The following is a 15,988-nucleotide window of genomic DNA, read 5'->3' as shown; positions in this document are numbered from 1 at the left end:
TTATTGTTTTTCAGTGGTGGAAACTTGGACGCGTTTGAAAAGTTATCAAGTTTGTCGGCACGATCCTCTATAATAATATTGGCAAATGCCCTCTTACCTTCAAAATTCACGCTCAAAGGACGACTGGATGACTATAATATAATACACACATTGACATTGAAACATTCTTGCCGCGGTCGAAAATGTGTTTCACTGTGGTGGGTGCCGATGGTATTTACTTGTCACAAAAAATTATAATATAATGTATAGGGCATTGGATTAAACGAGATTCAAATATTTTTTTCAAACATTGCTGCCGGAGCCTAAATGAAACAGCAAATCTTAAAATCTCAATTCAACGGTCATAACTTTTAAGTGCTTATAATAATATTGTTATAATGAAAGGAACTTCAATTTTTTTTTTTTTAAACTCAACCATTTTGGAACTAACAATAGAGTTTATTTTATTCCAACTGTGTATTCGTACATTGATTATTATGTATAAAAAATATATATAGAATACAATATAATATTTTTATTTCATAAAATAGGTACAAAAATCAACCGAGGCATTTAAATTTTGGTTGAGTATTGTCAACTGTATAACATTGTACAATATAAAATATACATATGCCTAGTGACTGTATATATTATAATATATCAATATACTATACAGTACTCTGTTTGATATTTCTGTTGTATTTAAAAACAGAAAAATTATAATAAACCTATTATGTATAAATTAAATTAGTACTGTTACAATTAAAAGTTTAGGTTTTGGTGATGTTACGTAATTTTAAATTTTAATCGCATACCCTTCCTTAGTAACGGACCAAAAATATCATTTACATCCACGTATATTATATTTTATTAAATGTGTAAAACGGTCTTTAAAAATTAATAATATTATAACGATACGATATTATTTAAATGTTTTTGTAGATGTTATATAATAATGTATATGTTACGCGTGTATACATTGTATACGAAGTGGAACGTTTTCGGGATAAAATAAATTAAAAACGCTTTATTATAATGTATACACGTAACCTACAGTCATTATATTGAAATGTTTTATCTTTGGTAATATACACTGCAAGTGTTCGCGATACGCGTATACGATGCGTTGTGACACGCGCGACGTCCAGACATGACGGCCGAAACGAACGGAATAATAATTATACGAAAAGCGAAAAATTAATTAAACGATCGCGTTCATGCGTACACTACTGGAGTGATAATATAATGCCGTCGAGTGACGAGTTCCGGAGTCATCCGTCTGGGTATAAATAGGACTTCTGTGGACACTTAGGGTTATCTTTAACGATAATAACAATAATATCCAGGAAGGCAAATTTAATTAAAATTCGGGGAGGAGAGAGTTACGATAAATTGGTTGAAAGAAATTGAAAGAGAAATAAGTTATAAAATGTACTTATTCGTATCACCTAATGTTTTAAAACGAGTAAAATTTTTTTAAAATAATTATAACAATAATAATTATCATAAATTAAAAGAAAAAAATGTATGTTTACAATAATATTATTCCGTCAATTTGCTCAATTTGTCATATTTTTATTTTAAATAAACTATCCCTGACAAAATGTATTCACTAAAGTTCACGTATTAAATCATATCGCATTAATGATTAATGTAAATTTGTAAACTTACGCCATTCTTAAACAAAACAAACTATCACAACGTAAAGGTATGTTACTTATAAACAAACATAAAATATATAACAAGTTTGTATCACAACCAATTATCCACATGATCAGTAATCAATGCGAGCATACAACTTATTAATACCATGGTTAATAATTGGTAAAATAATAATTAACTTGAAGACCGCTATTTTTCAGTTAGTTTTACAATCATGGATTAAACGTTGAGCTATCTCGGGTATCCCTTTCCCATACCACATAACACTGAATCGTCGTATTGAAATATTATATAGGTAGGTATAACAATGTTTTTTTACTATATATATATATATAACACATATATATTATTTATTAATAAAAAAATTAAAAATTAATTACATAAAATATGGTAATATTGAGTTGAAACTGTCACAGGCGATTCTATAAGAATTAGCACTAGCCCAAATATTAGGAGGGAAAAGAACGTACCATTATCCTTTTTGTAATTAGTTAATATAATCGTAAAATTCGTTTATTTTCCTTTGAATTTTACGGTATTAAATTTGGACCCAAATGGATACGGCGTCGTCATACTTGTGTTGTCTCAAGTATAAATTGTTTGGTACATTAATTGATAACTCAGAGTCTAACACAGTTTTATGGTATTTAAATAACGCTGTTTACTGATTTTTTTTAACACGAATTATTTATTTGTTAGTAGAGAGTAGTTTTTTTTTGTATGTTTATAAATAAAACCAATATTTTTTTTATTTTAAATTAATATTTTATTATCGGTGTAACATTTAGTATGGATATGAACAACATGTCCGTTGTATTGAAGCGTTACTCATGAAATTCATAATTTTTATATGGATTAAAATAATTTTTCCCTTTTTACTAAAAAATTAATTCATTTCGTCCATTTTTTTTTATAAATTTTAATTTAATTTTAAGTGCATTTAATATTTGTTTAAATGTTAACTTTGTTAATAATCAACGAGTACTGATTCAACAACATGCCCATTCTATTTCGTTTCATAACGTAATAAAGATAAGTTTAACGAAAGAAATAAGTAATGCATTTAATTTTATTACCATGTAACCGTATAGGAGAGTACACATTGCAGGTGTAGTTTTGTTTATGTAGGTCGGACTTACATGTGGTCGGAACTCGACACATTTTTCCTCCTATGGGAACTTACCAAGCCCCAAATGACGAGGCCGTTTTATTTTGTGCTCAGTACATCCAAGTCCCTTTACAAATTTAATTTCCGAGAATAATGCACATACGGTTATATTAATGATAACAGCATTGGTACACATCGTTATTCGGTGTTTACGTACAATTAATTCGACGCCTGAACTGCAGCTACAACATAAATCTGCTGCAGTCACGCATCGTGTATAATATGCTCGCTGTTGCAACATATCGGGATGATAGTCATCGCGCGCACAACGACTGTGTGTTGTATAACATCATGACGTTATGTATACAACCGAACTTGGACACGGCTAACCGTCGTCGGATTCGCGTATAATGATGACAGATTTTGGGTCACGGTGGACAATGTTGATTTTGTTCCGCGGTGCAGTGCCCTTTAACGTTTCAAACGTCAATAAACGATCCGTGCATTTGACGCTTTTTAACGATTTCACCACAAACACACGCGTCGTAGCGTTCTGACGAATTGTGCTCACTACCTAAAATAATATAGCGTTTAATCCTTCGGTGTCAACAGTTGTACAAGTCCTTGCGATCGATCACAACATTATTATCGTGATACGATTTGTCGGTTGTATTATTAGTATTATATTACCTTAAATTTATAGGACATATTATTGTATACACATAAGGAAAACAAGTTTTCAGACGTTTTTCTGCGAAACGTGTTTCCTGTATACTATATATATTACGGGCCAATAATCCGATGAAATAATCGCGTTCACGGTTCGAAACGTATAATTAATTTATGCATTAACCGTACTGCACGTGCATTACGGAACAAATCGACATTCATGTATGTGTTGCAGTGTAGTATTATGTATTATTATTATGATTCTAAAACCAGGAGTTGTTTGATAATAGGTATAATATTATTATTTAATATTCATATTTCGAAATCGAATAACACTTACTATGTAAGTATGTTAAATCACAAGTTACGAGAAGATGTTTAGATTAGCACTTTTACTTTCATCGTTGTTTATGTGTAAAAATTATATACAGTGAAACAATATAATACAATATCAATCCGTGGAAACTATTCAGTGATGGATTTTTAACATCTAACATTTCATCATTCATTTTTGTTTCTTTGACACGATGACACGGGCATCTCCACTTATAAATGTAATAATAATATAATATAATACCTACATAGCATATTATAGAATATTATAATGACAAGTTAATGATAAACAATTAACTTGAATTTGTTTAGCAATGTTAAGAACATTAAGCTAATATAAGTTAAATATTAACAAATAATATACCTATATTCATTTTTATTTTTGAAATTATTATAAATAACTACGCAAGCAGTGCTTAATACATTTGGGAATAAATAAATAATTAGATAATTGCAAGAGGAAACCTCTTGCCCCTCAAATCTCAATTTGATTTTTAATTTATGTACCTACTTCTATTTTTATATTAAATGGTTTTTTGTACCTAACTAACGCGAAGTTAATTTTTTTTTTATCGTATAATAAATATTGAAATTTAATATTTATTATTGTTTTGAATAATCCAATTGCGTTCAATAATAATATTGATAAAGGATAAATTCAATTTGGGTTAGTTGACATTTTTTAAAATTAATTTATCAATGACAGTTGCAGAAACTGATTGATAAGGGTTTAAAATTCGTTTAAGAAAGAAATTAATTGGACAGTTAAGTTTTCGTTTTTAAGTTTATTAATTGTATTCGTCGAGTGTTTGGTGTTTTAGTAGATTATGATTAAGTGTGGTCGAAATATTATTTTTAATAAATTTAAATTATCGACTGAATCATACATAATAATTGTTCAATTTTTAAATTGTATAAATAATAACTAGGTAACTATTTTCTTAAAAAAATCATCCTACATTTCTTACTATTATTGCACATTGCACATTACTCATAAGTGGTTAAGGAAATTATTTAATATTTATGTCTACAGACTACCACATATCTACATTATATAAAATTATAAAATTATGAAACATTTATTTGTTTAAATTTATTTAAAATCATTGTATACATAGTGATAGGGATTAAATTTAAGTATATTTAATGCGTTTTAATTTTAACCACAAGCATAATATTATATATATATGTATGTACGAATATATTTTTAACTTAATAATACTATGTATATTAGTTTTAAAATTAATTGTGATAAATTACGTTATTACAATGGACAGTTTTAACAAATAGTTATTCATTTATTAAATCAATAAGTAAATCCATTAACTAGACGAGTTAAAAAATTAAAAAAAAAACTTAACTTTCTTTTTAATTAAAGTTGATATTCACTTTTAACGCTTTAAACTCTATGTTTATTATACATATATATAACATATTGATTGATTGGTACCGCGTATATTCTGTTGAAACTTCTCAGTAAAAATGTATTTTTCAACATAATTTTAAAACGATCGAATAGTTGTGTTTAGTCTTTAGTAAACAATTATATCTGAACTTTTGTAAATCATTATAGTAAAAAAACTTGAATAACGATAAAGATAAAAAACTGTGAAAAATATAACTTATTGTTCGAAAATGTTGTTTTTAAACGACATCAATAAATACCTAAATAATGATATTTTCAAAAACTTTCCAACATTTTTCGTGAAACGATAATTTAACTTTATAAGAATTAAATTGTGTATACAGTGTATTGGACATCGTGCACGTAATAAGGCGTTACACACACGGTCGGTTGTAACGCATCCGGATTTTTACTGTCGTCAACTTTTTCATGATTTTTGCAAATATATTATAATAACATTACGATTAGATAATGTCTGACATTTAATGAAACCGTATTATTTGTCGTTTTTCCGGGCAAAAGACAACAAACATATCCAGCGCACCCCAAGTCAGATCGTTCTAGATCCGCGCCCGGCACGCGCACGGTGCCGTGTCGCGCTGACGCGCTATTGTCTTTATATTATCTTACTGCAGGAATAGCGATAACAATCGTGTCGGCGGTTTCAATAGACCGATCGCGCGTTTCGCCGACGGCGCCGCCGCGTGACCGCCGAGAGTTCGGATTAATGTACACACAATTTTTTTTTTATTTATTATTTCGCAACGACCGGCGGCGGAGGGAGTCGTCCGTCTCCGCGCTCTACACACCGTCGTCGTACACGCGTCACAGGTACGATCTACAATGGAACGGCACCGTGTACGCGATCGCGTTATCCAACCCGCCGAACGGTGCGCTAGTTAGCCGTGCCGTGTCGGAGCGGATTTCGTGGACCCAAAATCCGGGATCTCTGGTCGAACACCGTTCGGTCAAAACGATATTTTCGCGCTGTCCCGCCCACCGCGACCGCGGAAACGGCGCCGTGTAATGGGACACGTAAAAGACGTGTACAGCACGCATTGTCACGCGTATGATAACAATAACAACAACTAATATTATTGTTATTGTTACGACACAACGACGCGGAACATCGTCGTCCGCCCGCCGGCGCGAGTGGACTGGAATCGGCGCGAAAATCAGATGATGGTGAAATGAGCCGATGCACAACGTTTCGTCACAACGTAACACGCACGCGGGCGCGCGCTCACGCCGTACAATACGAGTACGCAGCACCATAATATTATTATTATTATTATTATTATTGTACCCGTACGGCTGCCATACGCTTCATAATATTATATTATTACACACGTCTACAGTGCGATAATTTTGGGGTTCTCGAGCTAGCGTGTTAGTAGACAATAATAATATATTATTGTGTGGGTTTGCGAAAGAATATTAATATTATGATATCTAAATTATGTTTCTCAAAAGCGAATATTTACGTAGAATTTGCTCAGTAGGTTATGTAAAATGTATTTTTATCGGAATACTACTGTACATACGTCAGTATGGTTTGTAGAAAATCCGTAATGGCCTACGGGTTCAGTTTTTTTTTTTTAAACGTAGAAGCGTAAAACGATAGATTTTGATTTCAGCTCTCATATACGCTTTTTCAGGCGGATTTCAAACGGGACCACAAAGAATTAATATATTTTTTTTACTAAGAACCATAAACCGTTCTGAAACTGAAAAATTTTCGCAATTCAAACGCTCCACCTACAGTGTATAGAATTTACTTTTACGCACAGCTCTTTGATTTTTCGTTTTCGCAGTCGTGAGCATCGGAAACTCAAAATTACTTTTATATAATAATAATATACCCAACTATCTATCCGAAAGCGAAATAATCACTACCAGAGAATCCCGAAGAGCCGTCTAGCTATTTAAACAAAATATAATTATTACGGACGCGTTGTTCAGAACGTCGAGGTGCAGGGTGGTCTACTTGTCACGTTTTTACATATATCCAATATTGTTAAACAACCATTAATCCGTGAAGTGTGGACGAAAAAATCTATTTAAAAATATTGACGTCACATATTATAGAAAATAATATTATACGTCGAAATCATGTTGATCAGAACAGGTCATCTGCATCATAATTTTATTCGCACACATTAGCGGTAGTTGATGAATAGTAAGTATCGAGGGGATTAGAAGCAGACAGATCATTTTATTTGATTACGTTTTAATTGCACCACCATGCTCTACACGTCACTAGCCGGTATTTAAAAAATGTAGTGAACACAGAATTTTTGAATATTGAAAAAAAAAAATTAAAAAACGTAAGAAAATCCGTTATTCAGATTCTTGGTAACGACATTGCTAGCGGTGCTGTCGGTTTTATTTTATTTTGATTGTGTTGATTACTTCGGTGTAGTACAACGTATACGGCGTATACAATAGGTGCTTTATTCTCGTCTATAGTAAATCATCTTCTAACGCGATCTTTTATTATATTTTCGAGTGTAAACCACAGAAACAAACATTATTGTTTATTTGGAAACTAAACCGTGAATTGTCGTGTTACCTATAATGTAGGTATATTATACGTATCTTTATTTACTACAACTTATTATGATTTTTATCAAGTACTTGTTTATAGTATGTATTACATGTAAAAGCATCCTGACGTTTGTAATATTAATAAATGTGGTGCTGGTGATGAACGTTTAGCAATTTAAACTGATTAAAAATCCTTCCTTTAGAGTTTAGATGACAAAAATATAAAAACGATAAAACAAGTTTAACATAAAAACAAGTACCTAAAATCGTTTAAAGACAATCGGAACTATCGATTTATTCAAAAATGGTTAGATCACATTTTATTTGTTAGCAATGTTAGCATACATTTTCTTCACAGAGTTGTTATGAAGCTTTTTACGATTTATTAACAGGCTTTTGGAAATATGGCAAATATGCATTAACATTAACCGGCAAAGAAAATCTGTGATCAGACTGCATAATAATACTTCGAAGTGGTCACGTGATCATAAAATCAATGCGAGAAAATTTCATTCAGAATAAAAAACAAGTAGGGCGTATTGATAATATACAATAATACTGTATGAACATTTTATAATTTAAAATCAAGAAACTATCACTGCTCACAACATTTTTACATTTATCAAAAATACACTATTTCATTTAAACTAACATTATTTTACCATACCTGTATCACTTATTTTATATATCTATTAATTTACACCTATATTACTTAAACTACTAACTTAAATTGTAATATCTTAGATTTAAAAACGATAATAGCTTTGCTGTTGATACATATTTATAAATTTATAATTTCTTTTGTTGAATAATTATTGTTTTTTAAATGTACCTATTTAATTTTGAATTAGTGAAACATTTTTAAATTGGCTGTGACAAATTACTGGTTACCCATATTTTATATCCATCGTTTTATATTTTGTTGAAATTTAATTAAAATGTTAAAACAAAATTATCAACGACAAATATTGATGACGTTTCAAACTTTCTTCGGGATAATAAAATAAATTATTCACTTCATCCATTTTCAAAGACAGATTTGTTTTTATGGACTTTTATTTCTTTCGTTATTCAATTCGTTAGTTTTAATAAGTATTTCGGATTGAATTTCTTTCAAGAAACGGCAATCTCCAAAACAGTTTATTAAGATTTAAATTTAGTTTCTTTACGGAACGCAAGAGCTATTGTTTTTGAAATAAATTATAATTTTATTTTTATTTTTTATTATATACCTGCGGGTAATAAATGTGTTTGTATTTTTCGTTTTAGAATATTCTTATCCGCCAAAAATCAACTGGTCTTTGTATAAATGCATTAAACTAGAAAATTTTGATTTGTTTTATTAAGGTATTAAGACATTTTAAAATAAATATTATCATACAAATTTAAAGTCTAACGCTCGTGTTTGCACGTATCTTAGAATTTAAAATTGGTTTGATTAATGAAAATAAAATTTAATTTTGTAGACAGGTTTTGATTGTTTCAATTTGCTTTTATATTCATATTACAATAAGTTATTATTACATCTCAGTGGAAAATGTATGGCGTGAGACTCATGCATGAGTGTCTCACTGAGTGTTATTCTATTTTAGAAAACAAAATTTTTATTTTCACATGTATCTACATCTACACATTAATATGTTTCGTAAATCTTAGTTTACAATATTTGTGAACGTATGATTATTAAGGTACAGAGAAACAATTTTTTTCAATCTAATATTCAGTTATCTTATAAATGCATATAGTTGTAGGCATCTTATGTTTTTTTTTATGGAAGTCCTCTAATACAACTTGTTTTTTTTAATTTCGATTGCTGATGGTTTTAATAAACCACGATAACCCGAGCCATTATACTTCGACGGATCAAAATAAATTGAGATACAGGCGTACCACCTCATACTTATACAGGGTAATTTAAAAAGCATGTTCACCCTAATTTCCTTTAAATAATTTATATATTTAAATTCTGTTGTACACTGAAGGGTTATATTATCAAATATTTAGATTTATTGTATAATAAGGAATGTCCTGTTATAGTCAAGTTTTTTTCTAACGAATACCAACTATTTTCTAATATGATTTATTAATAATAAATGATTTGTATAAAAACGTTGATAAGTAGTTTTTGAATTATAAAGTTTAAGTACTAAGGGTAATAGTTCATGATTATATAGATTTAGAAGATAAAGTATTATAATTATTTGGAAATAATAGCAATTATTATTCATTAAAACTCTTTGAATTGTGTAATAAGTAATAAAATAGAAATAATAAATAGTAGAGTAAATACAAATCTGTTATATTTCATATAAAACCATTATTAAATACTATATTATCCTTAATACACAAAGTGTAATAACTCAAAAACTAATCTATTGAATTTCTATCTAGATGAATCAAGTTTTTTAATTATTATATTTTTAACAATTATATTAAAATAGATTGGTAATCATCATTAAAAAAAAAAAAAAAAAAATGTTTTAAAATATGGTTTATAAATATATACTCAAAAATCATAGTATGAATAAATTAATAATTAAACTATAAAGGGGGCGGGTAAAAATTCTCAATGAGTCACCCTGTATAATAAAACAATAAACCTATTCACGTATTGTTTGTGAGGAGAGGATAAAAGTTAGCTAGAGGGTATTATTATACATGGATAGATAGTACAGTCCAAACGAGAGATTCCGAATACGTATCGAGATATTATGTCTGTATAGAGATTTTTGTTTTATTTTCAAAGCAGCTTTCGGTCAGTACGGTCGAGAGGATGAATTAAATGTCGTCGATTATTATACAACGCACTCGTGACTTGGATGACTGGGTCGTGGTGCGGGCGATTTACGAGCGTTTTTTGGTATGTTTTTGTTTTTGCGGTGAATCGCAAGTGTGAAAAATAATAATTTGGGGTGCGTATCAAAGTCTAGTATCTTTATAAGCGGTTGAATTAAATAAAAACGAATGATCACGATTAAGTCATCGTTGCAAAAATAATATACATGGAATCTGACGGTGACACACCTATGTCATAATTTACCGATTGAAAAATTAAACAGTAACAATCGTTTTACCTATATCAATAAGCCTATGCCCAAACCAGATCGATACGAGGTCATAATTGTTTATATAATATGCTTATAAGCAATTCCTATATTTTCAAATACATAATATATAATATATATTATATATATTATATATCATAAATAGCTGTGATTCACTGATTAAATTTAGTACTCTTTTATCCTGGGATAATTTATTTATTCAAAGTTTAATTTTTGGATTTGATACATCATACATTATAGTATTATATACTCAAAGACTAAATTTTAAAATGAATGTATTTTTGTACCATTTAACAATTTAAGAAGTATTTGGTGAAATACAAAATTGTTTTAATTTTTTATTTTTCCAAATGAGAACCCCCTTTGAAAATGTTAATACATTTAAATAAAATAATGGATTAGTAGCTGGTTCTGAAGTTATTAAGCTTTATCAACTAACGATAAAAATTCTTAAATAATTTTCTTTAGTAATACAATATATATATGTAATATTTAGTATTGTATTTCTTTTATAAATGGATAAATTTTACCAACTATAAAATGGTAATATAATCGTCATAGTCCCGAAATTGAGTAAACCTATAACCGTGAACTATTAGTGCGTTAAGTTTAGAAACTAAGAAACTATTGAAAAAAAATACCAGCATTTCGATTTATAAGCGCATCAAAATATTAAAAAAATAATCTCCTTAAATGTTCACGCATAAAAAAGTAGTTGAAAAAAAAGATCTTTTGCTATTAAATCGTCACGCAGTATACTTCACTAATTGTGTAAAAATCTAAACATTTGAAAATATAATGCTATTTTTATAATGAAATTGAAAATTTCAAAAAGTATTTTAATAAATACATTATTAATAGATAAAAATGTATACATGATTGGAGAATTATCCAGTAAATTATACGTACTGTGGTTTATAGAGTGATGTAAGTAAAATCTATCGGCGTCGTAATATTATATGATTATTGCCGTTGAGGTGGCGAAATAATAACAACGATAAAAAAATACTTTTCGAGGTTCAATGCGCTTGACGGTTGATACATATAACAAGTAGGCTACACAATTTAATATTTTACTTACATTAAAAAACTTACAAATCATCGTCCATTGGATAAGCGTGAAGTTTGCATGCATATTTAGGTTGACAGGATAAATATGTGAGTTACATTGTTAATTATTAATTTTTTGACGCCGAAAAAACGGTTTATTCTTCCAGTATGAGATCCCTCTCTATTTTATTTGATTTTTGGGCGGATGACGAAGACGATGTGTATGTAGAGCGTTACAAATCTTTCGATATAAATCACGATGGTGTTGTGACACGTGAGGATGTATTTTTTCATAAGATCATTTTTTTGTCTGTTTATTTTTTTAGGCCATGGCTAATTAATATAAAATTTTAAATTATAATTGCATGAGTCTTCGTTTTCACTTCAGAAAGTGAACAAAAATCGATTTATCCGCCTAGATCTGACAATTGCCGGGAGAGTTAGTACAACGACAATACGAAATGATTTTTTTTTTTCGTTAAATGAAACAAGCCAGTTTATTGCCTTTTTTCTTAATTTTCAATGTTATATGATTATCGTGTATTCTATTGATCCAATATTTTTGATATTTTTCACGTGGCGGGAATACTTGTATTATAATACTATCGATTAATATAATAAAAATTCAAAATAATACGAAAATACGAATTTGTGTCATTACTCATTTTGCCCAAATAATTCTTAAGTATATTAAAATTCAAGACCTATGTAAAAAATGATTATGTTATATAAGTAAGTTGTTAGTTATATTATATTTTAGGAATAATCATGAAAAAAAATGTGGGATACAACGCAGATCATTAGACACTAGGTCACTCTTATTATTTATAGATCCTGCCCTGTACACAATATAATATGATAATTTATTGAATAACTATTATATTATTGTACATACTAATGTATAATACACCATCGGAACACATCGGAATAGTAATTAACATGGTACCTAATTTGTTATTAACTAGTCATATAATATTATATGCATACAGAGTATCATAATAAAAATCCACGGCATTAAACTAATTGTTTAATTATTATTATAATTAAAATTGATTCGTATATAAGGTATCGAAAAATTTGAAATGCAACACAGGGTTTTTTATAGAGTTTTGTCGAAGTCTAAAAGTCATGTTCTTAATTCTTGAATAATACAATTTTAAGTGAACTGTTTTAAATTATTTTAAGGACAAATCAATATTAATATTGTATGAGTATTTAATTAAACAGAATTGTGTCCTGTATTCCTGTTATTTTATTTTAAATAAGCCATCGCGCTTATAAATTAATTTAACGATTCTGAGCGATATATTTTTTTTAACGATACTTTTTCAGATAGTAGGTAGCGAGTAAAGGCGCCAATTAAATAAATTAAGTATCTCTAAATTGTTTGAAAATTGAATTTGGTTGGCACTCTATGATTAGGTAATTAAATTAAAGTGTCATAAGTTAAAAGTGGTAAATATATTATACTCAGAGCCGTGCCGTTATGATTTGGCGCCCGGAGCAAAATTAAAAATATTCGATCCCCTCCATTAATTTACTATTTAATCTTTTTCAACTTATTTGGTATTATTGTATTAATATTTTATTACTTATATATTATTAAAAATTTTTGTAAAAATAATAAAATAACTTAAAATGTAGTAAACGGTGTAATATTGTATACAGTATTATAATAATAAGAGAAAAAAAATTGTGTTGTCATTAGTAAACGTTATTTAAATTTGATTATTTAACATAATATTATATGATTCAAAATTTAATCTTCTTTGACTTGATTTATCTTCTATAACGCATTCAAAATCGATATTGTTTGTCATTTTATTTTCAATTAATAGTATTTTTGAATTAGTTAATCTATTTTGGGATATTTTTGATCATAAGTATGTTTTGATTATTTTTAATTTATTAAAGGAACGTTCTTCGGTTGCGATAATAGCAGACATGATATACAATCTTATATCTCTATGCAATTATCAAGCTTGGAAAATTTGAAACAAGTTCTTGTAAAGATTTTATTGCATTTAAATTATTTAAAAATGTTACGTTTTGTACATCTTGTAATATTGCTTTTAGGTGATATTTAAAAAATTATATTTCTCTAATTATTTCTGGACATTTATCTTTATCATATTTAATTGTTAAGTTAGATGCTCATTTCTTAAATATTTCAAGTTGTGTTATATACAATGAATTGCCAGAAAGAAATTCAAAATCATTACGACGATTGCACTAAAACCAATATTTTGTCAAGATATTTTTGTATAGTATTATTAATCAGGTAATGAACTTTTTGGCGCTCCCTTAAAATATGAGTCTCAGGCCTCCTTGGTTACATAGCATACTATACTAGTATAAGTTTTGATGTAATTTGTTTTATTTTTACATTCCCTATGAATAAGATAACAAAAACAAATATTGAATATCACCAAAAAGTTGTTTACTTTATTCAACAAAGTGCAATCAGTTTAAACAAATTATAGATACTCGTAATGTATGGAACACCATTTAAAAACTACTTAACAGATCGGACACTGATTTGGAACTTAATAGTTGAAGTTGGGGTTTTGCGCGATCTCAGTACTTCAAAGTTATATTTGTATATATTCATTAAAAATATATTGCTAATTACTTTATCGACGTGGTAAATTGTTGCAAATTAGTTGCAAGTAAATGACACCGACATGAAATCGATTGGACATAGTCGGGGTGAAAACTTCACGTACGTGAAAAATGTATTGATTTTCTGATTATCACTTTGGTTTTATTTATACAATAATAACAAAACATGATTGATTACAAATATTGTTTTACCAAACACTATTTGTTGATTAATTGAAATAACTTTAAGCTTTAGGTTATTACTTATTGTGTCTGATTTAGTAAGTTTGCTTACAGTATATTATTTTCAACTTTATACATTCAACCTTTTTTTAGTATCGTGGTACAAAAAAGAACTTTGTTTAATTAAGCAGGCTTTGTTCTTTAAATAAGAAAGCCATTTTAACTATTGTTAAACTTTAATCAGTAAAACCACACTTAGCCTCGATGATTTTATAAAGTTACTTTAGTCTTACATATACTTTACATCAAATGTGTTTGGTAAATTTTCATCAGGCATTAAGTAAAGGGTATTGGTGTTTTACAATATTCGATAATAATAAATAATAACAACATTGAAAACTCCTATATCTCTTAGTGTTTGATAAGAGAAATACGATTTCCAGGTCAGACATAGATGGTTAACGTATATGCATGTGAAGTGCAATTTTTTTTTTTAAATATTGTTTATTTTATTGTTGTTTGTATTTTTTTTTACAAGAAGTTGAATATATTTTAAAATGGAATTGTTTTGAATACATTTAAAATATGTGTTTCCGTAAAAATGCGTATAAACGTATACGGTTAATAAACGTGATGTAAACTTCAGAACTTATATTTTTTATCATATAGTTGAAATTTATTATAAGGACGGCTTTTGTAGATAATCCAAATATTTTATTTCAGGTTACGGTCACATAGCTCCAAAAACCCTTAATGGAAAAATAGCCACTATATTTTATGCGATTGTCGGTATACCGTTGATGCTTCTGTGCCTGTCCAATATTGGTGACATAATGGCGCATTCCTTCAGGTTCCTCTACTGGAAAGTATGTTGCTATACGTGCACCAGGCGGCAGAGACGAGTACAGTCCCTAAGGAGGTCCCGCAGTCAAAGGTCCACTACAAGATCACACGGGTAAGATTTAACATACCTGGTGTTGGATTTACATATTTTAATACCTAACCCAGTCAAAGCACGTTCACTTGTTAATCCCCTGAAGGCCCGTAATAGGTCAAGTGGTCAAGTTTTATAGATTTTGACTACTTCTAGTTGTATCCAGAAATTAATGTTTATTGTTTATTGATTATGTTGTATTTTTGTGAAGTTCATCGTAGAAGTGCGAGAGGATTATATTATTAAACTGCGTCAATATTGATCATTTTATTTCAATATAATTCAACTATTTAATTTATTTTTGTTGTGGTGAAATTATTGTGTTGATTAATTTATATCAAATATGACTTAACATTTTATTTACATTTATGACGTTTCATTTTTTTTTTTTAACAAATTAAACGGATTTTTTAATTTTAGATGTACTAAAATACTATAACTATAATTTATAT

General features: G+C 28.6%; 1 protein-coding gene across 3 annotated transcripts in view; it reads left to right on the top strand.

Moving 5' to 3' along the window:
* Window positions 1-15,988, top strand: part of LOC113555315 — a 54,702-nt gene that overhangs the window by 25,449 nt on the left and 13,265 nt on the right. For all 3 annotated transcript variants that reach the window (XM_026959742.1, XM_026959741.1, XM_026959740.1), the window contains exon 3: window positions 15,326-15,557. In XM_026959742.1, the coding sequence (XP_026815543.1) occupies window positions 15,326-15,557 (232 nt within the window). The remainder of the gene's footprint in view (window positions 1-15,325; window positions 15,558-15,988) is intronic.

This window comes from Rhopalosiphum maidis, chromosome 1 (genome assembly GCF_003676215.2).
Source record: "Rhopalosiphum maidis isolate BTI-1 chromosome 1, ASM367621v3, whole genome shotgun sequence".
NCBI lineage: Eukaryota > Metazoa > Arthropoda > Insecta > Hemiptera > Aphididae > Rhopalosiphum > Rhopalosiphum maidis.
The sequence above is the reverse complement of the archived record's forward strand: the minus strand, read 5'-3'. Positions and strand labels throughout refer to the sequence as shown.